This window comes from Neopsephotus bourkii, unplaced genomic scaffold, assembly GCF_033783945.1.
Source record: "Neopsephotus bourkii isolate Nb327-2 ecotype Australia unplaced genomic scaffold, CSIRO-AGI_Nbou_v1 NB_673, whole genome shotgun sequence".
Taxonomy (NCBI): Eukaryota; Metazoa; Chordata; class Aves; order Psittaciformes; family Psittacidae; genus Neopsephotus; species Neopsephotus bourkii.
The window spans coordinates 1,302,135-1,324,704 of record NW_026901172.1 but is presented as its reverse complement, the minus strand read 5'-3'; the positions used below and the strand labels follow the sequence as shown (position 1 = coordinate 1,324,704).

Genomic DNA, 22,570 nt, shown 5'->3' with positions numbered 1-22,570 from the left:
TTCCTTGGTTTCGCTATCACTGCCCGGTAATCAATTTAAACCAAAAGTCACTCTGTAACATCTCACTCATCAATAAATCCTTACCAGAACATTTCTGTCATGAAGCATTCTGCAAAAGGCAGACCAACATTGGCTGTAGCCTTTGGCCATGGCCCAGGCTTCGGGGCAGGGGATAGCAGGGGAACTGCGAGCCCATTCGGGTGGAGGCAGCAGCACAGCACCTAATCCCCATGGCTGCAGCATTGCTCTCTGTCAGCAGAGGGGTTGCCACTGTAACAGCAAAGGCACTTCCTACAGAAGTACTGAAAACAAATGAGCCTGACAGTACAAATGGGCGAGCAGGGGAACCATTAAAACCTGTGGCAGGACTCTCATGTGCCACAGCAATTACATGTGTAACACCCACAGGGAGTGCTCTCTATCAACAGATACCTCTATAAAACATCTGTACTTCTTGCTATTGAACTTGTGGGTCCTCTCTCTTAGAATACTCTAAACCCTCCCCATTTACCAACCCAGCAGCACCAAGTGGCTGGTGTGCCCAGAGGGGAAAGGTTCATCAACAAACGATATATGGCTGCTAATGAATTAGGGACTGTAGTGATAGGACAAGGGGTAATGGGTTCAAATTTAAACAGGGGAAGTTTAGACTGGATTTAAGGAGGAAATTCTTTCCTGTGAGGGTGGTGAGGCACTGGAATGGGTTGCCCAGGGAGGTTGTGAATGCTCCATCCCTGGCAGTGTTCAAGGCCAGGCTGGACAGAGCCTTGGGTGACATGGTTTAGTGTGAGATGTCCCTGCCCATGGCAGGGGGTTGTAACTGGATGATCTTAAGGTCCTTTCCAACCCTAACTATTCTGTGATTCTGTGAATAAAAAGAACCCTTAGAAAATACCAGCAAATAATTGCTATTATTTTAAATTATTATCAAATGCACCTCCTCTATGGAGACAGGCTGAGAAAGCTGGACTTGTTCAGCCTGGAGAAGGCTCAGGGGAGACCTTAGAGCAGCTTCCAGTGCTACAAAGAAAGCTGAAGAGGGGCTTTTATAAGTGCATGTAGTGATAGACAAGGAAGGGATGGATTTAAACTATGGGGAGATTTAAATTAGGTACAAGGAAGTTCTTCCCTGTGAGGGTGCTGAGGCGCTGGCACAGGGTGCCCAGAGAAGCTGTGGCTGCCCCATCCCTGGCAGTGTTCAAGGCCAGGTTGGACACAGGGGCTTGGAGCAAGCTGCTCTAGTGGAAGGTGCCCCTGTCCATGGCAGCGGTTGGAGCTGGGTGAGCTTTAAGGTCCCTTCCAACACAAACCAGTCTAAGAGTTTGCGTAAGGTGAAACAGTTCTAAGATGGACAACCAATGGTTAACACCATGTTGTGGTTTAACCCCATGGTTAAAATCATGGACTCAGTAACAGTCACACCATGGGACCCTGGAGAGGCCTCTAAGTGAAAGCTGCAGCTCTTGGGAACAGGATGGAGTCCACCACATGGGAAGGCACTGGCTCAACAAGCACCACTAAACACCTCCAGCTCCTGTGCACCTGCTGAGGAAGAAAGGGGAAAGCAATCTTTTCCTGTTCATTTCCAGTTTTGCATGTGTTCCTATAGGAAGCAAATTTTTCCCACTGTCACTTAGGAAAATTAAGTCATCATCTGCAGAAATTAAATGCATCCTTTTTCATGCAAGCATGAACACCAAGGTAGGTTTTAAATCCTTTTATTTTAACTTGCATTTTCTTCTCCTTCAAGCACAGAGGGGAGAAACCAGGGAAGGCTGGGATCACCCTTGGGCCCCACCGCTGCACACTGGGGCCAAGCACAACTGTGTAACATAAAGCTAGATTTATAGGAGATGCACACAGCTTCTGGTACAGCTCCTTCCCACACAGGGTTTGGAAGGGAGGCTCTTCCCCCTCCTCTGATTTTCTGTGCCAGGCACAGCCAGGTGGAAATAAGAGGTTGGATTAAGCTGCTGTTTCTGGCACTTGAGGTTCCTGTTTTACAGATCCATAAGGTGGAGACAGGAGAAGACGTGGTGGGAACCAAACCAACCTATTCACAAAATGCAAGAGTCTTGACCAGGTTCTCAATAGAAGTGGGATGAGACTTCCCTAACCCAAGCGCTCTACCCCTTCTCACCCTGCAACTGACTTGCTCCTGGCAAGGCTCTCCCACATCTTCCCTTCACAGTAAAAACAAGGAAGTTCATTTGACTTTCTAGACCTTATGTTCTTGTCCTTCCTTGGGAGAAGCAGAAGGGGAAGGCTGGAAGTGGGCTGCATGCCTGGAATCGACTGAAAGAGAGGGGCGCAGTGACAAGTTTGTTGTGCGCAGCGTTGCTCCCACAGCACTTCCAGTCTGCAGGTGTCATCTGTTGGCTGAGACTCCCATTTCCTTTCCCAGGCTGCTGCTATACCCAAAAGCTTCCTCCCCTTCTCCGTGTGCCTCGGCTGGGTTAGCAGCACTCTGTGCAACGAGCACATTTCACAGGGCTGTTTTGCACAAGGGCTCCATGAATATTTTACATTCCACAGAACCATCTCCATGGTTCTGGAGGACCTCACCTCCTCCCTTTCTTTGCACTGTGCTCCTCCACAGACAGACCTTACTTAAACATACAAACCTGCTGAGCTTGTAAGGAGCTACCAGAACCATAGAATGGTTTGGGTTGGAAGGGACCTTAAAGCTCACCCACTCCCAAACCCCACCATGGGCAGGGACACCTTCCACTAGAGCAGCTTGCTCCAAGCCCCTGTGTCCAACCTGGCCTTGGACACTGCCAGGGATGGGGCAGCCACAATTACCAGAAAAGCCACGGTCTGCATTTGAACACAGCTTCCCATGACCAAGCATTTGGGAATGAGATTCCCCCTGCACACACCACCCCTCGCTTAACCCTGTGCTCAGGAAGGCAGTGGTGGCTGACAGTGTGTCCCATGACTGCTCATACATGGGCTGAAAACATCCTGCAGCTCAGCACAGGCTTCCTGCACAGCTGAAAGCCTTTTCCCTTCCCTCCTCCCTCAAACACACACCTGCAGTTTTCATTCTTTGGTGTCTGAGAATGCTTTTACATCCAGCCTCAGAAAGAAGGAAAAACGGTTCTTCTCTATCTGGACACTTCGCAGTCACTGGGACACTTCTGCCCCCCCACAGTGACGTACCGCACAGCTCCCCATCCTCACAGGGGTAGCAGCCCAAGGCAATAAAAATCAATACTTAACATTGTCTGATTATGGTTCAGAGAGAGGGAAAACCTGTCATAAAGCAGGTCTGAAACCAGGCCCTGAAGGACCCTTGTGACACCTTCTTCCTGCTGATCTTCACTCTGGAGGGCTGAACGGCTGCCCACTCTCATTCCCAACCTCACTTCTGGGTTAAGGTTAGTGCTCAGGGAACAGGAAAGCTGTCAACTAAGACTAAGAACTGGGCACATAAATAGCCTGCAAAGCAGACTGAAGTGAGTAGTCAGTTTTGCAGCTAAGAACAAGCAGGGTAATTTAGAAGCACATACCTGTCCTCTTGTGTCCTCTCAGCTGGGGCTGAGGAGAGTAGGCAGAGATCCTAATGGAGCAGAACTGTATGTGGGAGGGGCAGGCAGTACAACTGATTTGTTGTTATGTCAAAACACAGAAAGGGTTACACATACATGTTATAGATCCTGTAACACGACATTTCAGACAGTGAAATTCTATCAACAAGCAGACCCAGTTCATATGCTGCCCAGAACTATGGATACATCATGGTAACAGCAGCGAGGGACCATTAAATACACTTCTTGGAATAAAGACACCAGAGAATTGATTTTAAAAATCTTTATGTGAATATAAAAGAATTCTTTCCAAAGAAAAAAATAAACCCAAAAGTTTAAAAATTAGTGCAATTTTCCAAGTTCTATGCAACACAGTGTTTACATTTGTTTTAAACAGAAGATGTAGACACTGATACACTGAAAACCTGAACTGTAGCGTCACTAGTGGGGGAGAAGGGAGAAAAGCATAAAAGAAAATTATCTTAGTACACATTACCCACTCTTGAACAATTGTTTTCATTTCCTAATTCCTAAGCTATTTATGGCCACCTAAATAAAGCATCAGTATTGCTTATATTACTCATTTCCAAGTAAGTGTATATTATAGAAAATAGAATACCCATATATATATTTCAATGAATAAGGAAATCAGGTGAAAACTTGTGTTCAGTGACTGTTTCTTAATCCACTATAATACAGTTGTTGCAAAAGAATCTTCTCAAAACTGCTGCCTGATCCGCCTTGAATAAAAGAACCTACTAGTCCAAAATTTGTATTATTGCTATAAAATACTTCTCTTCCATAGTAATTAATCTTACATAAAAAAATATTCACAGATGATATGTGAATCAGCACATATTTTTGTTTCTTTGGATTTATATTACCCATTTTACTGGAAACTGGCTAAAGTTACTAATAATGCTGATTAGCTTCAGCAATATTCAATGATTTCATCTCATAACTAATCTGTTCCTAACTGTGCTGTCTAGACATGATATGAATTCATCTTGCAGCAGAGACAAGGAGCCTCTTTCTTTGTGCTGCCTCACACTGCATCAAAGAACATTGTCCTGATGTGCTGCTGCTCAACATTGCATACAACTCAGCTGCAACACAGCAACACTATTAGGACCATTGTTTGACATGAATGAAGTTAATATTAAAATGATACCTATTCAAATGATCCTTTCCGCACAGCCAGATGAGCTGAGGTGAATACAATACCATGGCTTATAATCAAATATTTATTTCTACAGATTGGTTCCTCGTTCATAGGACGTAACCCAATTCTAACCAGTTATCAACCAGTCACTCTTGAACAGGTTCTCAGTCCCAAAGAAACACTTAAGTTGTATTCACAGGCTTAACTTCCAACAGTTTGGAAAAGTCCCAAATAAGTAACATTTCATTTAATACCTGAAAACTTGATTCATTTTTGGCAACCCCAACAAGACTACTGGGAACAACCCTGCCCCTGAAGAAGGCTGATCCCTGTCTTTAGTTCCACTGCTAGTCAGAAGACAAACTTGCAGCTAAATGATAGGGAGGTTCTTGGTCATTTTTGGTCCCAGGGATTGCAGTTTTGAGAAGTATACAGAGACATTTGCTCCAATTTTTCACTATTCAGCACCCAATATGACTACTGACACAGCTCTACTACCGTGACAAGTACAACAAACGCATCAAGCCTACTTAACTAGATGAGTATTTGAAAGGTGTCCATTAAAGTTACCATGCTGTGAAGAACAAGGGTTAAGAGACCCACTCAACACCATCAGTGACAGTTTCACATTTCACTAGAACACATCAAAGTACCAGGCTTTAGAAACACAAGCACCTTGCTAAGACTTAGTCTCCTTTTCCACTGCTCACCACCATCTCCCACACCACTAGCAGATTAAACAAGCAATTGTACCTTAAAAATACAAACAACATTACTGCAACAATGAAAGACCTCAAAACCCAAGAGGTAGTCAAAGGAGCCTAAAGTCCTGAAGAACACAACCTGACAGACAAAACCCTCCAATGACAGTTCGTCTGGCATATTCTCTGTTCACACCACATTTAGCTTGAGACTGGCTTTTAAACAATGCCTTATGTAGACAGAAGTTTTGAAAGAGGAAGTCTGTTGAATGCCTAAATATATAGCACTGTAAAACTATCACAACTAAGAAGCAATTAAACTATCACAACTCAGCATGAAAAATGAATACTTCCCTTTTCTCTTTGCACTGCATTGCATGCAATGCCCAATAAATAATTTAAGATGCTGGGGAAGGAGGAAATCAAAGAACAAGCCATACTGAGGGGCATGCAAATGGAAAATTACTCAAAGTTCACAATTCAAAACTTAAACCCTGCAAAGCTGAATCAAAGATGGCCTTAGTGGCGAAGGCAGACATATGCTCTCATTGACACATATGGCTGAGGTTTATATTTAGATCACAGACTGCTATAGCACCCTTAAATACTTGAAGTGTATTCATATTCTTTTAAGGGCTGTTGTACTTTTATTTTATTTAACTGTGTGTATAATGAGTTTGTTCTAGATAGTTTGCAAAGAAGAATGGACATTAACGAGTTTCCTAAAAGTACAGTTCCTAACAGGAATAAGGTATTTGGGAAATAAAGTGACACAATTTTTGTGAAAGATAGCAACTTCCCACACAAGAATTCCAAATATCAATCCCCATTTCATTTCCTTTGATCTAGATCCTGCAAACTATTATAGTTTATGCACTTTTCTCCCTGCCAACAAACAAGCTTTGCTGCCAACAACTAGCAAAGCTATCTTTCATTCATCTGCCTAGCACAATCAGTTCAGAATAACTGAACTGAAACTACATTAAAAAAATGAGGAAAATTGATTTCTATGCACAGGGTTGCATAAATAGCTGGAAATAAATTGGTTTCTTCCCACCTAACTCCCTTTCTGCAAATAAATGGAGTGTACCAACATGCCAGACTTTTAAAACATAGCCCAGACTTTAGAATTCTTATAGCTTTTTTTCTTCACACAGGAAAAGACAGTTTATTTGGCTTTAGGGAATTCAACATTTTCAAGACAGGTTTTCCTCAATGTATATATGCACAAACTTAATCTTTTCTGAGTAAACTGTAATTCTGCTTCTCACCTGAGATGACAAAAGAAATCCTGCCTCCTGCTATGTAACAAGTCAACTGGTACTTCACCTTTTTTCTTTTTCTATTAAATGCAAGTATTTTCCTTGCTCTTAAAATCACTGTACTTTGTACTAAAAAAAAAAGCTTTTCTTTAAGACCTGGTACCAATCTTTTATTTTTAGAAGACCCCAGCAAAAATGCCCTATATTACCAGTTTCCTGAAGAACGCTTTTGCATAACATCTTACAAGAAGTGAACCTTCTAGCCCAAACCCATTAGATAAAGTTTTAAATATATAGCGCCAAATTTTATATTTACAATATATTCTGAAAGCAAATATAAATCTTTAAGTTGTGCTTGTAAATACATACTGCAGCTATTAAATCTACTCTTGGAAATCTACTTGCTACTTTCTAGACACACCACTGATTGACTCAGACTTCTTGCTAGGTTTTGATGTTGAATTCACAGCTGCCCACCATTCTAACCTCTTCTTTCATCAAGTAGTTAAGAGTGGAAGCTATAAAACATTTAAGGACACTTTAGCATAGTTTTCCTCATGGTCCTCGTGGTTTAATCAGATGTTGCACCTTGTACTTTAACAGTGATATTCCTTCTGGTATTGGTGACATGACGCTGTTGAGCTAGAAATGAGCGTCCAGGACCGTCTCTGCAGGCACCACTACTGCCAACCAGTCTTGCTTCCATACCTAGCTTCTGAAGAGTTATGCTCTGCAAATAAGTTAAACAACCGTTATTGGCCATTTTTCATACACACAGAACTGCTGCCAAAAAAGATACGAACCAAGGCTGTAGAAAGAAAGATTCATTCACATGTGTATGCAATGTTTTCATTTTAGCTTATTGTAAAGTTGTTCCTTTATTAAGCCACTTAATTTTGCTTTGCTTTTTTAATTTCCCATTCCAGTCTTTTGTCATGAACTTCTATTTAAACACGTGAAGATAAACAACTTTCTCCAGTCCTTTTCACAGCAATCTAACATCAGACATCCTAACAACCTTTGCAACACTGCTGCAGGATGAGAAAATGCCTCTAGCTTTATTTCACAAATACTGTGCTAAAAACGCTGAGCATCTAAAGCAGGCACCTGCAAACTTTTTGAGCCACAGCCTCCCTCTGTCTTAAGCTCAGAAACTTCAACAGCAAATGCTACTTCCAACAAAAAATGCTATTGAATATTGAGGAATTTTGTCTGCTAAATCCAGATGGAAGCTTGTGGCAGCAAGTGGTACATCACTAACAAGGAAGTCACGGCCTATACCAAATTTTAGGTCTTCTGTTCCAAAGCACAGAAGACAAGCAGAAAACAACATTGTACAAACTACTCGATTGTTATAATATTCCTAAAAAGAAAAAAATACTAGATGTAAGATTTAGCTGTCACATTTAGCAAAATGTGGTTTTCTGATTGCTGATACCAGCAAACAAGCTTTCGACCCACCTTGTTATACCATGCAGTTACAATTAGCTTCTCCTCATAATCACGTAACTTAGCAAGTTTGTATTCAGCCTGCAAGGAGACAACAGAGAAGATAATCTCAATCAAACCACAAAAATTAGCTGTATAAACTTACTGCAGTCCACTGAATGAAATAAACACATGCAGCAGAAAAGCTTAAATATGCAAAAAGACCATAAGACTTAGAAGCATAAATAAAGATACTTCCACAAATGACTAGGAGAGAAGTTATGGACTAAAAAGAGGAGGCTAACTGCAACGCAAGTTGCAGTTCAAGTTAGAAACGTACTTTGAAGGTGTGTGTATATGTGAGAAAACATGAAAATCTAAGGTGTATCAGAAAAATCTATATATGATTTATTATTTCTTTGACCTGAAAGTCAAAAGACAAGGTATCTCTATAGTGGCTAAATATTTTTTATGTTACTGAATTGTTATTACATAGTATATGTAACTAGTACATACACACAGAAGAAATCTTGGGCCACAGCATTTATAAAGTCAGGCCTTTCAGCCTACTAACTCGTGCTGAGGAACTTTGTATTTGCTCAGGTAACTATTCTAACTAGTCCCATCAATATTGCTATAAAACTGAATGCAATTTTCCTTGGTACTTGGACTACTATCACCAATCAGGATTTCAGCCAAGCACGTTTTACTGAATTAACAGGTTTTACTCTGCTTTATAGTTTCAAGAACTCCAGAACTGATATCAGCAGTCTAGTAATTTAAACAATTCACTGCTTGACTATCTAGTCCTTCACACAAACTAAGCTATATTACTACTGAAAAAGGTCAGACTCTGCAGTTCTGTACAAGTTACCATAAACACAGAAAAACTGTTAGTCTTAGAAAGTGTTTCACTTACAGGGAGTTTAGAAAGAATCCGTATTAGTGTTTCAGTTGTACACAGAAAAACACTGTTTAAAAGTAAACTGCTGTGACAGGCTTATATTATGATACAAAGCTGGTTAAGCCAAACTAAAAATCTCTAGGTTTGATGGACTGTTCAGTTTCTAACTGAATGCAGCACTGAATGGTACTGGATCATCAGGAAACAGTAACTTGAGTGTCTAATATCACAGAGAGCAGAACATATCAGGAGTTATTATTAAGTACATAAACTTTTACCTCCAGTGCTTCAATTTTTTTGTCTTTCTCCATTATCTGCTTTTTCAGTGACATAATTTCTGCTGATGCTGGATTCAGTTTGGGGTCTAAGGTTTTTATCACCTGCGCAAGGCAAAACAAAAGCATTACAAGTCAGGTTTGATTCTCAGCAGCTCTGCATCTCATTCACTCACAGCAGAAACATGAAAACAGCCTGAGCATTTAATTATGTTGAAAATCAGGCTGTTGAACTGTACAACAAAAAGATACCAAAAGGTACAAAGGAATAATCATTAATGCCTCTCATGCTGCAGTCTAAACATAATTCTCATACACTTCACTGACTGCAGTTGAGTGGTTTTGACTAAAACCTCAACATGTAGCTACTAATTTTAATTGGGAATTGGAGAGCAGAGGACTCAACCTGTATAACAATTTATGAGGGAGGAATGTGTATGCTCAGAAATATGCCACTCACATTTCTTGCTTTCTCTAGGTACATTTTGTATCTTTCTTCCATTGCTTTCATATCTTCATCCTTTTTACGCAAAGCTGCTTCCAGCTCTCCAATCTTCTGGGCTATTGACAGAAATTATCAACAAAAGACATATAAAATAAAACCAGATACAGTACTTTTAAGAATTCTGTGTTTTGATTTTGATTTAACCACCCCCAAATAAACTTTCTAGTGACTACATGATTTCCCAAGTTTTCGTTTCAGTCTATAAGGTTTTTATTTCAGAGCATAAGGTCCTACCTGACCCTACATTCCCATTTTGCAGAGTACTGTTCAACTGAACTAAGACCCTATGAACTTCTCCCCAGCCCCATTTCAGGTTTAAAGCTATGCTGTAGCAGAAACCTTTATTCAGACAAGTATCCCAGAGCCCAGTGACTGTGGAAATCATTTCAGAAGAAACTTAAGTCTTATAAGAAGCATCCCATAGCAACAGAAAACAACTTACGATTCTGACTAACATCAGGCTGGAGCTCTGCAAGATCAGCCTCTTTCTTCTGTAACTCATCATGAACTTCATTTAGCTTTTCCCTACAAACGGAAGGCTGGGCTGAGGATTAAACTCACGAGTAACTCCATGCCCGGTGTTACAAGTTGAAAGCTAAAACTTGGTGGAAGTGTCTAAAGAACTCTTTTAAACTCAAAAAAGTTTAAAAAGAAATAGTAGTACATATTTTTGAAGAACCATAAAAGTTGTGACTCTGAATTGAGTATCATTTACATAAAATTAGAAACAAAAAAGCAAATGAACAATAACCCCTCCAGCATCTACTTAGCAGGAATTACACCTGCTGAAAGGATGGAAATATTTCAGAAGAATTAAATATATTTTGAGTCCAGTAAGAGTGATGTTTTTAGGACTCTGCTGTAGAATCAGAACAGTTAAAATAGTATTGCCGATGAAGAGAGAGTGAACTGGATACTAGTATTACAAGATTATCATGATCAGAGTAGACAAAACCGGAATGTTAATACTTAACTCACTACATGAAGGATTCTCACATCACTGGCTTAGAAAAACAAGACATCCCTACAAAGACTTAGGTAGTTTCTGTGCTACAACAGTTAAATTACTTTGTATAAATAAGCTATAGCAGATGCATGTGCCTTACTTACATATGTGCTGCCAACTTCTGCTTCAAGTTGCTAGACTGTAAAAGGAAAGAGTTAAAATTCTGTTATATTTCAGTATTTCTTACCATGCAATGCTAAAGGGCTCTTACAAATCAGCCAAGAATACTTAGCACACCTAAGTAAGCAAAACCAAATAAATCCTGAGAAAACTGCATTTTTCATGCATTTCTGTAACTGCATTCAAACTTTTTGACTGCACAGATACCAATTCCAGCACCTTTTTTCTTTAAAACTATCCTTCTCACTATACCACCATTTAAGGACAAAACTAGAGATTTTTAAAAGTGAAGAGAGGGTAGAAGCGCTACAGCTCCTCAAAGTAGGTCTGGGGAAGGGATCACCTAAAACATGAGCTTCTCAACTGAAATGCAGGTGGTGCGGGGGTCTTGTGAATTCTCATACTTGATGTTACACTGAAGCATTTTAAACAAACTGGCAAGATATCTTCAAGGTCAAGCCAGAACATTCACTTACTCCTTCAGTCTTGGATCCCTGCTCCTGTAAAGTCTTTTGCAGATCTTCAATCTGCTGCTGTAACCCTCCAATACGCTCTTCATTTAGCCTGTTAGGAAGAAAAGATGGTTATTACCCATCTAAATAGATCACAACAGATTATTGTTTCATGTCTGGATGGTAATTTTTCAGAGTCTACCCAGCAGGACTTAAGACATAAAGAAACTGATTTCAAATGCTTTTAGTTTGACTTGAACTGCTGAAACACACACGGTAGCTTTATAAACATTTTACAATGAAAGACTTAGAATCCCTTTAAGTTTTCTCAAAATTTAACTACCTAGAATTCTCATAAACTAGTAAACTGCTTTCAATATTAACTAATAGAGAAGTTCAGAGCATAACTCAGTGTCATACCACAGTTAGTTTGAAGTTCTAGAAATGGAGTTTACATCCATTCTTGGTCTACCATTCAGAGCGAAGAGCATCCAATAAGCAACACTCTCTTCAGAGTTCACTACACATAGCTCTATCACATTCTACACCACCACATTAAAGCTATTTTCTTGCTTGCTTCTTGCTTCTCAACTCCATTAATAGTTACACTGGTGAAAGAAAAAGGATAACCGGCTTCCTGCAAAGCACCACTCTCAAGGTCCAGAAATCACTTTTTGATACATTTTCACAGAATCACAGACAGGTTTGGGTTAGAAAGAGCCTTAAAGCTCATCCAGTTCCAACCCCCTGCCATAGGGAGGGATACCTTTCACTAGAACGGGTTTCTCAACGCCGCAACCAGCCTGGCCTTGAATACTGCAAGGGATGGGGCAGCCACAGCTTCTCTGGGCAACCTGTGCCAGTGTCTCATTACCCTCACAGCAAAGGATTTTTCCCTAATACCTAATCTAAATCTAACTTCTTTCAATTTAAGGTTCATTTTAAGATGCTGTTTCACCCATCACCTTTTCTCAGTTTCTAGTTCGTTCACTGTCCGATGCTTTTGCTCCAGCTGTTCCTGGAGCTCCGTAATACGTTCATTTTCTGATCCCTCCTGTTTTAATAGGAGCATCTTATTTTCATGCTGCAGCCGAATAAACATTTCTCTGAATCAAAAACAACAAAAGTCATTGTTAGTTAAGAAAAAGGTAACTAAGAGTAGGAGATTACACTCCTTTTCATTCCCCCAACCTTCAAGTGAGCAAAACAAGTTCTGCCTAAGGATATAGTTGGGCTAACTGCAATTTTTTATTTAAGGGTAACTTAAGATTTTCAAACATCACAATAGTTTTATGAAATACATGAGCAAAGTTTTAAATTAAGTCACTCCAAACCCAGATTTTATTGTACCTTTATGTTTCATTCTGACAGACTTTAAAAGCAGTAGTAGCCAGCTTTTTGATGGTCTGCCTTAGTTGCTGTGTATTATTTATTTAGTCTGTCTGCCAGTGGCAAAATAGGAATTGTTCTGCTCCTTAGAGGATGTTTCAAGCCAAGCTTTATACACAGCAATCTCATATGCTTTTAAGAAAGAATGCAAAGTAATTATAGTATGGGGAAATAATTACTAACAGCTACCTGGAGGTCTAAACAAGAATCACGGAAAGAAAGCAGGAAGTCGGAAATGAGTCATGTTGCTGAAAATACTGAACTTTCATGGCAGCAACATTATCCATGCAAATCCCAACCTCAACCTTTTTGCCTTACCTATATTCCACTGGCAGAATTTCAGCAGCAAGATTCTCATGGCTTTTAACAGGAGATCCACCTGAAATTGCATGGGAAGTTTAGTTTAACAAACTTAAAGCAATCACAAATATACATAAAAAAGCCTCTGAAAAATAAGCAATACCTGTTTGAGTCAGGTGATCCTGCTGCATCTGTGAGTACCGGAGCTCTTCATTTGTTTCTTTTAATGCATCACACTGTACTATCAGTCTCTAAGGTGATATATTGGAGGTGGGATTAAGTCATAGTGCACCACTTTTAGACCAAATAACATTAATCAGGAATAGCACTGACACACACACATTTTAAGACATGTTTCATGTGTATTTGCATATATTTATGTTTAATACATGTATTTTTAGGGTAGCACTACTTCTGGGAAGGTTTTCCTCAAGCAGAGCATTTCAGAAATTTATTAGGTATTCAAATAAGAGCTCATTCAAGGGAGACTTACCTCCTTTTCTTTGATTAAAGCTTCATGCTTTTCTTCAAGTCTCTTCATTTCAAATGCAAACTTATCAGCTCTTTTTGATTCTTCAGACAGCTTGTTATGAAGCTCCTGGACCTTTTTATTAAAAGTAAGTGTGTATCTATTCAGCACATGAATGTTGCAAGATGCTACCTTTAAAAGCTATGTTAAAACCTTCACTCCTGCCCAGTTCAGACAAATACCTGGTCCTTCAGGCTCAGGGGGACAGAGGTGTGATGGGGGCTGTGGTTTTGGGGGTGTTTTGCTTATGTTATTTTGTTTAGTTGTTTTTTTTTTAAATAGTTAACTCCTGCATCTCTTAATTACTACTGAATTAAGTGAAATCACAATTAAACTTCTATAGTTTAAAATAAATTTCCATGAAGCAAGTTAAGAATATTACACCCAAGTGACCTCCCAGGCACAGAAACTACCTCAGTTAAAGCAGAGAAGAAAAGCCTGCAAACCACAGACACCCAATCATTTGAGAGGGCAACTACAGTTAAGGTGGACAGTTTAATAAATAAGAGGAAAACAGCAAGTAAATGGCAGAGACTAGGAAGAGATTTAAAATGGACAACACAGGCTAAGCCCATGATGAAGCTGTTTAATTTTTTTTCATTGAAACGTAATTAAAATAACTTTATTTAGGTAAGATAACTACCTGAGGAAAAAGCAACGTTTTAAGTATAGATGCAGCCTTACCTGTCTTTTGTAGATTTCTAATTGGGCACGTGCTGCATTGGCTTTCTTCAGTTCATCCTCCAGACTGACAGTATTGTGCATGTACATCATGTTGGTTTCCTGCAGAGATTTGACTTGCCTGCGGAAGTCATTCAGATCCTGCAGCTTTTTACGGTACACCTCAACAGTAGATTCCAGCTTACTTGCCTTGTCTGCAGTAGCCCTTAAAGTAGAAACAGAAATTAGAAGCCCATGTTTCTTCAAAAGACTAAAAAAAGCCAAATTCTGCTGTTGTGCACATTCAAGCTATTCTCAAAAACAGAAACGTCCTGGGGTAAACGTTGCACTTGATGATCCTAAAGGTCTTTTCCCATGTATTTGATTCTACAATGCTATAAAACATGCTTAACAGCAGAGTTAAATCTTACTGCTTTATTTTTAAATGCATAATTGAGGCAAACTTGCGTTATGCAAAGATTGCTTATAAACATTGAGATCACCGCAAGGTTTTAAGTGGGTGTAAGACTAACAGTTGTATGCCAGAAGTACATGCAAGAGTTAGTATGTCAAATATCTCCAGGGAATTCTGTGGAGTGCAATGTAAATGCACCACAACATCCCGTGCTAGGTAGTTGCCTCAAAGCACTGGCCCCTGGTACGGAAAACACACACAGATGATGCTCTCGTTGTGGGGTTATACATAATTAGAATGTAATTGCACTATGAAAACTATGATGAGCTGATACGGCCAAGAATCACCAGCTGATCATTAACAAAAATCTATGTGGTAAGAAAATATTTGGATCATAGAATCATAGAACAGTTAGGGTTGGAAAGGACCTTAAGATCATCCAGTTCCAACCCCCCTGCCATGGGCAGGGGCACCTCGCACTAAACCATATCACCCAAGGTCTCGTCCAACCTGGCCTTGAACACTGCCAGGGATGGAGCATTCACAACCTCCTTGGGCAACCCATTCCAGTGCCTCACCACCCTCACAGGAAAGAATTTCCTCCGTATACCCAATCTAAACTTCCCCTGTTTAAGTTTTAACCCATTACCCCTTGTCCTATCACTACAGTCCCTAATGAAGAGTCCATCCCCAGCATCCCTATGTGCCCCCTTCAGATACTGGAAGGCTGCTCTGAGGTCTCCACGCAGCCTTCTCTTCTCCAGGCTGAACAGCCCCAACTTTCTCAGCTGATCTTCATATGGGAGGTGCTTCAGTCCCCTGATCATCCTCGTGGTCCTCCTCTGGACTTGTTCAACAGATCCACATCCTTTTTATGTTAAGGACACCAGAACTGCACACAATACTCCAAGTGAGGTCTCATGACAGCAGAATAAAGGGGCAGGATCACCTCCTTTATATTTATTATCATAAATACACAAATTTAGTATTTGTGTTTAATCCTTTCATATTATATCACTAGAAGCTAGTATGAGAAAATGATGGAAAAAACCTTATAGTTAAGATGTTTCAGATGCTATTTAGGAACAACTATAACAAACACCTGAAACCACTTTTCTTTCCATGTTTTATTCATGTTATTTTATGAATAGCAGATCTGCCTTTGCAGTATGATTTCTTTTGATATTCCTTGGGTGGTCTGGTATTTAATTTGGTTTGCACAAGCTGGAATGTTAAATTCTCGTCAAGGCTACTGCATATTTCATCTTCATTTTGTTAATCCTTTTGCTAACCTAAATCTAGCCTAGAATGCTGACACCAGAAGCTATGTCAAAATTCTAGCTGCTTATATGGCTTTCTACATCAGAAAAGGCAGCTTGTTGCCAACAAAAATGTCCCCTTAATAGAAATGCACACACACTCCCCTCAAAATTTCTTAATTCTTCTGGAACTTCAACCTTCCATCCCAAAGAATAATAATTTCTGTACTTATCCATCCTTCTTCACAGAAAAAATTCCAAGTTGCTTTCCTTATGCAAACAATAGAGACTATACCTGAAAGCCCTCGCTCCACCTCTGCTTTGTCAAAGGGCCCTTTTCCAACTTTTTAGATCTCATGCAGACAAGACCTGCAGAAGTAACACCTCAGAAAAAAAAGCCCAAACACAAAGCCTTGAATTCAGTCATTAAATCCTCCTAGTGTGTGTGGAACTCTATTATATACCTAAGAATATCATTTTCATCTTTCAAGGCTCTAGATTCTTCTGCCAAGGAGGTTAGCTCATTGTTTCTATGCTGCAGTTCAATCAACTGTTTTTCTAGGTCTTCACAATGGACGCGATAATCATCTTTCGCAGCTTCAAGCCTACCAGATCAAAAAAGAACTCTGTTAAGAACTCATCATTATCACACATATGTCATTTACTGCTAGAACTACTAAAAATAACTAAGGCAAAAGAAACCTATTGACTTGAGTAGCCAGGAAAATGGTACTGTAAGTATGGAATATTTTATTGTCCACCTTTTAAATCATAATGGATTGTACACTGCAAATTTACCATATCAGTATCAAAGAACTGCATGAAAATTGATCCCCCCCTACAGATCACAGGGGGAGAGACAAATAAGTAGAAGAAATCAGCACAGTAAAGAGATATGGTGGGTTTGAGGGGTTTAGGGTTGCTTTTGTTTACATACAGATCACTTTGGCACTCATTTTCTGCCCTCCATCACCTTTTTCGAGGTGTAAAATGGCTATAATATGGCAATTACAAAGTAATACTTTCTACAACATGAAAAGGTTTCTTTTTAAAGGCAAAGACTGCCTTGAAAATATATTTATCCAGTACCAAGCAGCTTTTATCGCAAAAGAAACTGAGATGGAAAACCCTGAAAGCATACCCGAAATTTGCAGGATATATTTGACAAGTCAAGCGAGAGACTGAGAGAAATCATTTCATACCTGAAGTTTTCTTCTTGCAGTTGTTCCAGCTGCAACTGTGCATGAAAATACTTTTTTGCAACCACAGTATTTGGATCATCAAGGGAGTCATCTAATTGCTCTAGCCTGTCATTCATAATCTCATTTTCTGACATCAAGCTGTTTTTTTCCTCCTGGAGGGCAGCCACCTAGTGCAGATAAAACAGCACCACCAATTTAAGACCTGTCCAACTGGAAAGAGCTGAAGCAAGACAGCAGTGCATCACCAAATCAGTTTATGAAAAAGGTTTGAGCGTTTAGAGATTTTAGAATGTAATTTACACAGCATACTTAAGCATACGGATGCTTTAGTGTACGACAGTTATGAAGCACTACAGGAAAAGTCCCTCTAAAAATAATAAGACGACATAGTTTTTGTAACACACCATGGTAAAGGCAGACAATGTGATATGGAGAGAGGCTGGTACTTTCATTAAAAAGGATACCAGGGACACCATCCAAAAAGTAATTATATAATTTAACTGGTGTAAAGGTACTCTCCATCTTGCTTGTGCTTAACAATAAGAAGCAGGATGGCACTGGCTAGCACATTACCACAGTACTGCCGTGCGCTCAGCAGTGGATGGTAGCGCAAGAAGCGGTTTCAGGCGCCGTAAGCTGGTAAGCACACACGCAACAAAAATCCTAGGCAGCTTCATAGAGAGCATGCATTTTGTTTGCAACAGTCAAACAGGTTTGATATCGAAAAGTGTTCACAGCTAAGCAAATGAGAATACAACACTTTGTTGGAACAGTAAGTATATTAACAGCCATAAAATGGGGAAGGATTAAGAGGATAGAACCTTCAAAGTTTTTCTAGTGAAAGCTGCTGTGTTAATTTAACATCCTGTCAAACATAAGAGCATGTAGCATGTGTTAGTTAACTGGCATTTAAACAGGGACGATATGCTTTTTGGGTTATGTTTTCCTGAATCATAAAGAAAACCTACCTTTCTTATACTCTTGGAAAATATCAAGGAAGATTGAGACCTTACAAGTGAATTTATTAAGAATTAGTTTAAATGAGAAGCGTCAGTCAATATTACGGCTTCAAATCAATAAAATAAAAACATATCATGGTGACATTATTAAATTAAGCATCAGATATAACCTGGAGTATGCAATATTAAAACAGCTTCTGATCATCATTTAAAAGTCTATCAGACAAACAAATGTGAAAACCAAATTAGTAATCTCCCACTTCACTAGGTGCTGGCTTTTAGGTTCACTCCTTTTTAGATACCAGATGGCACTTTACAATACACATGCACACAAAGCACCTGTGAGTAAAGGGCATACCTGAGCCTTGCTCAGCACAATACTTCCTGATCAAGGTTCAGCCACTCCTTAAACATGCACAACAATCACAAAGGAAAAAGAAACTACTGCACAACCCAGAGCAAGTTCTTCATCTTTTCTCGGTCCCTTTCTGTTATCTTTCTCGTCTTCTTTTCTACTATTTCAACATAACAGAATTGGTGTCAAAGTCAACACAAATTATGAACAGATAGTTTAAAAACACACTACAGTATTAAAACTCTGGTGCCATTAAAGCATGTGTTTGCACCCTTCCTTCAAACACCTTTCATGCCTTCACCTGGCCCATGCTATGTTACGAGCAACTGGCTTTGTAACTTAGCATTGAGAAATCTCAAAAGAGAGGTTTGTGGGAGACAGGAGAAAGCCTGGGACTACTCTAAGTCTAAGACTCCTAATGGAAGCCAAAAGTGTGAGTAAACTGTTATCCCAGCACCTCTAGAAGGGAAAGCTTCTGAACAGTGAACACACTTTTTGAAGTTTAACAACTGTCAACTGTGAATTCAGCTGTCAAATCAAGCCCCTTCCCCATTTAAAATACATCATTTTCGCCTGCAAATACTGCTCAGAAGCAATTTTAGATCTCTGCTTTCACTAGGAAGCCTTATTACTGCCTCAAGAAAAAAGAAATATCAGTTCAAGACTTAGGGCTGACAAATGGATTTCTTTTTTTTTTTAAACAAGGGGATTGAAATGCAAGTTCCTGTTTCTTGTTATGAACTTCTCTCTCCTTTTTCTAAAGAGTGACCTCATTAACTACTATTATCAGTACGGTTTGAAAACTCTAACAAGGGTCTGTTAGTTTCCATTCTCTTTAATTCCCAAAATATCCTCCATCTTTCAGCTCTGTGTGACAAAAAATTAGTAACTTTTAAATAAATCTCACATTTTAGTCTATCATCAACTCCCATTGAAAAGAGCATCACTTTCCTATGATTAAATCTGATGACTGATTATATGAACTGGGTGTTTTGGACACAGTTCAAAAGACTAGAGGAAGCAGTGACTTAAAATTAAATAGGCTATTTTTAAAGCCACCATAACATTGCTTTGATGATACTTGCTACTAAGGGTAAACATAAAGCTAGCAGATCTAACAACCTTTGAGTTAACAGCTGAGGACCTCAGCTTAGTTTCTGATTGAAGTGTATTCCCAGCAATTGCATTCAGGAGTACAGGATTGCTTTTACCCCCTACAAACAGCTAAGAATTCTCATATAACTAAACAAATTCAAAATTCACTTTGCCCTTCAGAACTTCTGCATCTTAACAGCAGCACCACTATGTATTAAAGAAATAAGCAACTTGCTGTTTCTTACCTGTAAATCCAGCTCTTGACATCTTTGTGCCAACTCTTCTTTTTCTGATAGTGCTTCCTGAAGATCTTCCAAAGCTTTTTTAAGCTTTAAAAAAAATATGATAGTCAATCATTCTGTCCATATCCAATCTACTCACATTTCTAGCTTCCAATTCACCTCAACTGTGTCTACAATTGTTTACGAAGGATTTTATGTGCACACACTGACACAGAAACCTATATGTACTGTGTTAGATAACCATCTCTGTTCATTTTACCTTCATTTTAAATGACCACTACATGTCAAAAGTGAAGTACTGAAACTCAGAGTAACATCCAGATTCAACAGAACTTAGGCTAAAAGTATAACAAAACCAAATATGGGTACATGTTGTCACAGTTTCAAAATCCCTGCCTGTTATATCAATCATCCTTCATCTCAGAATAGAAATGCTGGTGCTCCTTTATGGGCAGCTACTTTTACAAACATAAAGACAACTTCATTTTAGGAGCAACACCTCTTTATTCAAAGGATGGCAAGATACCAACTTATTGTTCAGGCTTGAACTACAGCAGCAATAAATATTATGCAGTTACCTGTTGTTCCATGTCACCTGATGCATCACATGTGGAAGGACCTGTTACTTCCTTGCTCATGAGCTACAGAAAGAGGCCACAGTAAAAAGAAGGTTAAGTATCTGTAAATTCATTGTCTGCTAAGTAGCAATTGTATTTTCCACATGTCCTTGCATCCCTTGAATACATCAAAACAGACTCATAATACTAAAAAAAAATCTTATTGTTCATTAAAGGTGTAAACAAATCTAGATGACAGCTTCTACTCCACCCTCCTCCCCAAATTAACAAGGTTAGCAGTAACATCTTACTGGATGAATCTGTGATCTGTTGAAGTTATTGCTCCCCATTAGTCAAGTTAAAACAGAGTGAAACAGAGGATGTCGTCTCACTCAATTAATTTACAGTTATCACACTTTGTGTCACTTTAATTGCCATTAAGCAAACACTGGAAACATTCACATAGCTCTCTCAGATCTCCAGTGCATAAATGTACACAGTATGTTCACCAGCAATTGAAAGGATTTACTTCTTATTTGAGAATTACAGTATTATATCTAGACCTTCTTCAGAAATAGTCTGATTTGTCAGAATACAACAAATAAGAGGTTTATGGATTTATTCCCCCAAATAGGATAGAGTTTTAAAGATTATATAGTCAATTTAAATCTAAGTTTTAAAGCCTACTGCCAACTCCATTGTTACCTTGATGAGAGTGCAATCACACATTACATTTTCTTCAAAGTTAGCATTTAGTTTTTGCCTCCCTCCACACTCTGCTTCACAGCCCTGAAGCTCACAGATGAGACTGACTGTAGGGCTGTGCCGTGAGCAGGATCAGTAAGATGATCCAACCAAAGACAAGTCAAGAGTGCAAGAGGAGCACACCATGACCAGAATAGGAGAGATGCAGCTGGGAGTTTGTAAATCTGATGCTGGAATGGTCTGTGAGAAGAATGTAGCCTCACAAACAGTTACAACCAGCTTAACTACAGCACTGAGACAGGTGTTTCAGAACCTGACTCCAGTACAATGGATGGTTGGAAATAAGATACATTTCTTGTATGAACCAAGAAATCTTAAGCATTTATTGTCTCTCTAAGTTGCATGTTTGGGCATACAAGACTAAATCCAAGACCCCGGGGTTGGGGTCTGGAGCCTCTTAATCATGACCCTTCTCATTTAGGGAAGTACTTATGCTCTTCCTTGACCTTTGCTTGGAGAAAGAATTCACACAAATCAACAAACAGATGTTGATTGTTGTTGTAGGCTATGAATTATTACTTACCTCTTGAATTGCAGTCATGACAACATGTTGAACAGATTCTTCAAGGGTCATGATATTTTGTATGTGTTCTGTGAACAAGAATTTGTAGTGAGTCATGACAACGTTCACCTTACTGGCTTAAGTAACATGACATACTGTTTGCAGAGAGATCCAGGAGAAACTATTCTCTATAAAGCTTCTTCAAAACAGGTACTGCTCGTTTTATACAGAGCACTAGTGTTAAACAACAACATTATTATACAGTAATATGGTAGGTAAACATAAGGGATTATAATCCCTTAAATTAACAAATTAATACTATGCATAGTACACCAAGGAGGTTTTAAGTCATCTGTATTTCCATGGGTCTTTTTCATACATTCCTCTATGTATGTATGTATATAATATTTTCCAAAGAGTGATAAGCTTGCAACTGAGATAATAAACAAAACTTCACGGAAAAAAGTAATTGCTGGCATCTTCATTCCCAGTGCAGCCTGACAGCTGGCTTCCCAAACACTCTTACATAAAGTCATTTCAGACTACATAACAATCAAACCTATTCTACTAGTAAAGTAATGCTGAGGATTCCATACCCACTCAAGCACTGAGCATTAGTTCTGATAAGGGGAGAGAAAACTCAACTAACTCAGTCTTGAGCCTCTGCAAACAAACAAAAAGCAATTTCTAATATAATTTTTTAATTTAACTTGATTGATTGGCATTTGAATAGCAAGTTTTAGGTCTTGGTTTATATTTTAACAAATATGAATAATTCACAGACACCTCAGACTATTTTTTTTAAACCTACCCTGAGCAAAGTTCTGAGTTTTGTACAAGGAAGTTTCCCCACAGATTTTAAGTGAACTCCAGTTTCAGAATAGGCATGTAACAGATTAACAACAGAGATTTTTTAACACATGAGAAAAGCTTCTACAACTCATCCACTTTAGCAATCACCCAAGGCAGTCTGCTGTTTGTTGAACAGGTTAG

General features: G+C 39.2%; 1 protein-coding gene across 1 annotated transcript in view; it reads right to left on the bottom strand.

Annotated features, from left to right (window-relative positions):
- Positions 1-3,801: 3,801 nt before the first annotated feature.
- The window catches only part of HOOK1 (hook microtubule tethering protein 1), a 28,718-nt gene continuing 9,949 nt past the window's right edge, over positions 3,802-22,570 (bottom strand). The window contains exons 6-22 of the mRNA XM_061353355.1: positions 21,599-21,666; positions 20,332-20,394; positions 19,757-19,840; positions 17,103-17,269; positions 16,365-16,505; positions 14,251-14,452; positions 13,531-13,641; positions 13,201-13,288; positions 13,056-13,116; positions 12,314-12,454; positions 11,373-11,460; positions 10,881-10,915; positions 10,213-10,295; positions 9,726-9,826; positions 9,269-9,370; positions 8,120-8,188; positions 3,802-7,388 (exon numbers count right to left, since the gene is read on the bottom strand). Of these exons, the coding sequence (XP_061209339.1) occupies positions 7,230-7,388; positions 8,120-8,188; positions 9,269-9,370; positions 9,726-9,826; positions 10,213-10,295; positions 10,881-10,915; positions 11,373-11,460; positions 12,314-12,454; positions 13,056-13,116; positions 13,201-13,288; positions 13,531-13,641; positions 14,251-14,452; positions 16,365-16,505; positions 17,103-17,269; positions 19,757-19,840; positions 20,332-20,394; positions 21,599-21,666 (1,763 nt within the window). The 3' untranslated portion in view covers positions 3,802-7,229. The remainder of the gene's footprint in view (positions 7,389-8,119; positions 8,189-9,268; positions 9,371-9,725; positions 9,827-10,212; positions 10,296-10,880; positions 10,916-11,372; positions 11,461-12,313; positions 12,455-13,055; positions 13,117-13,200; positions 13,289-13,530; positions 13,642-14,250; positions 14,453-16,364; positions 16,506-17,102; positions 17,270-19,756; positions 19,841-20,331; positions 20,395-21,598; positions 21,667-22,570) is intronic.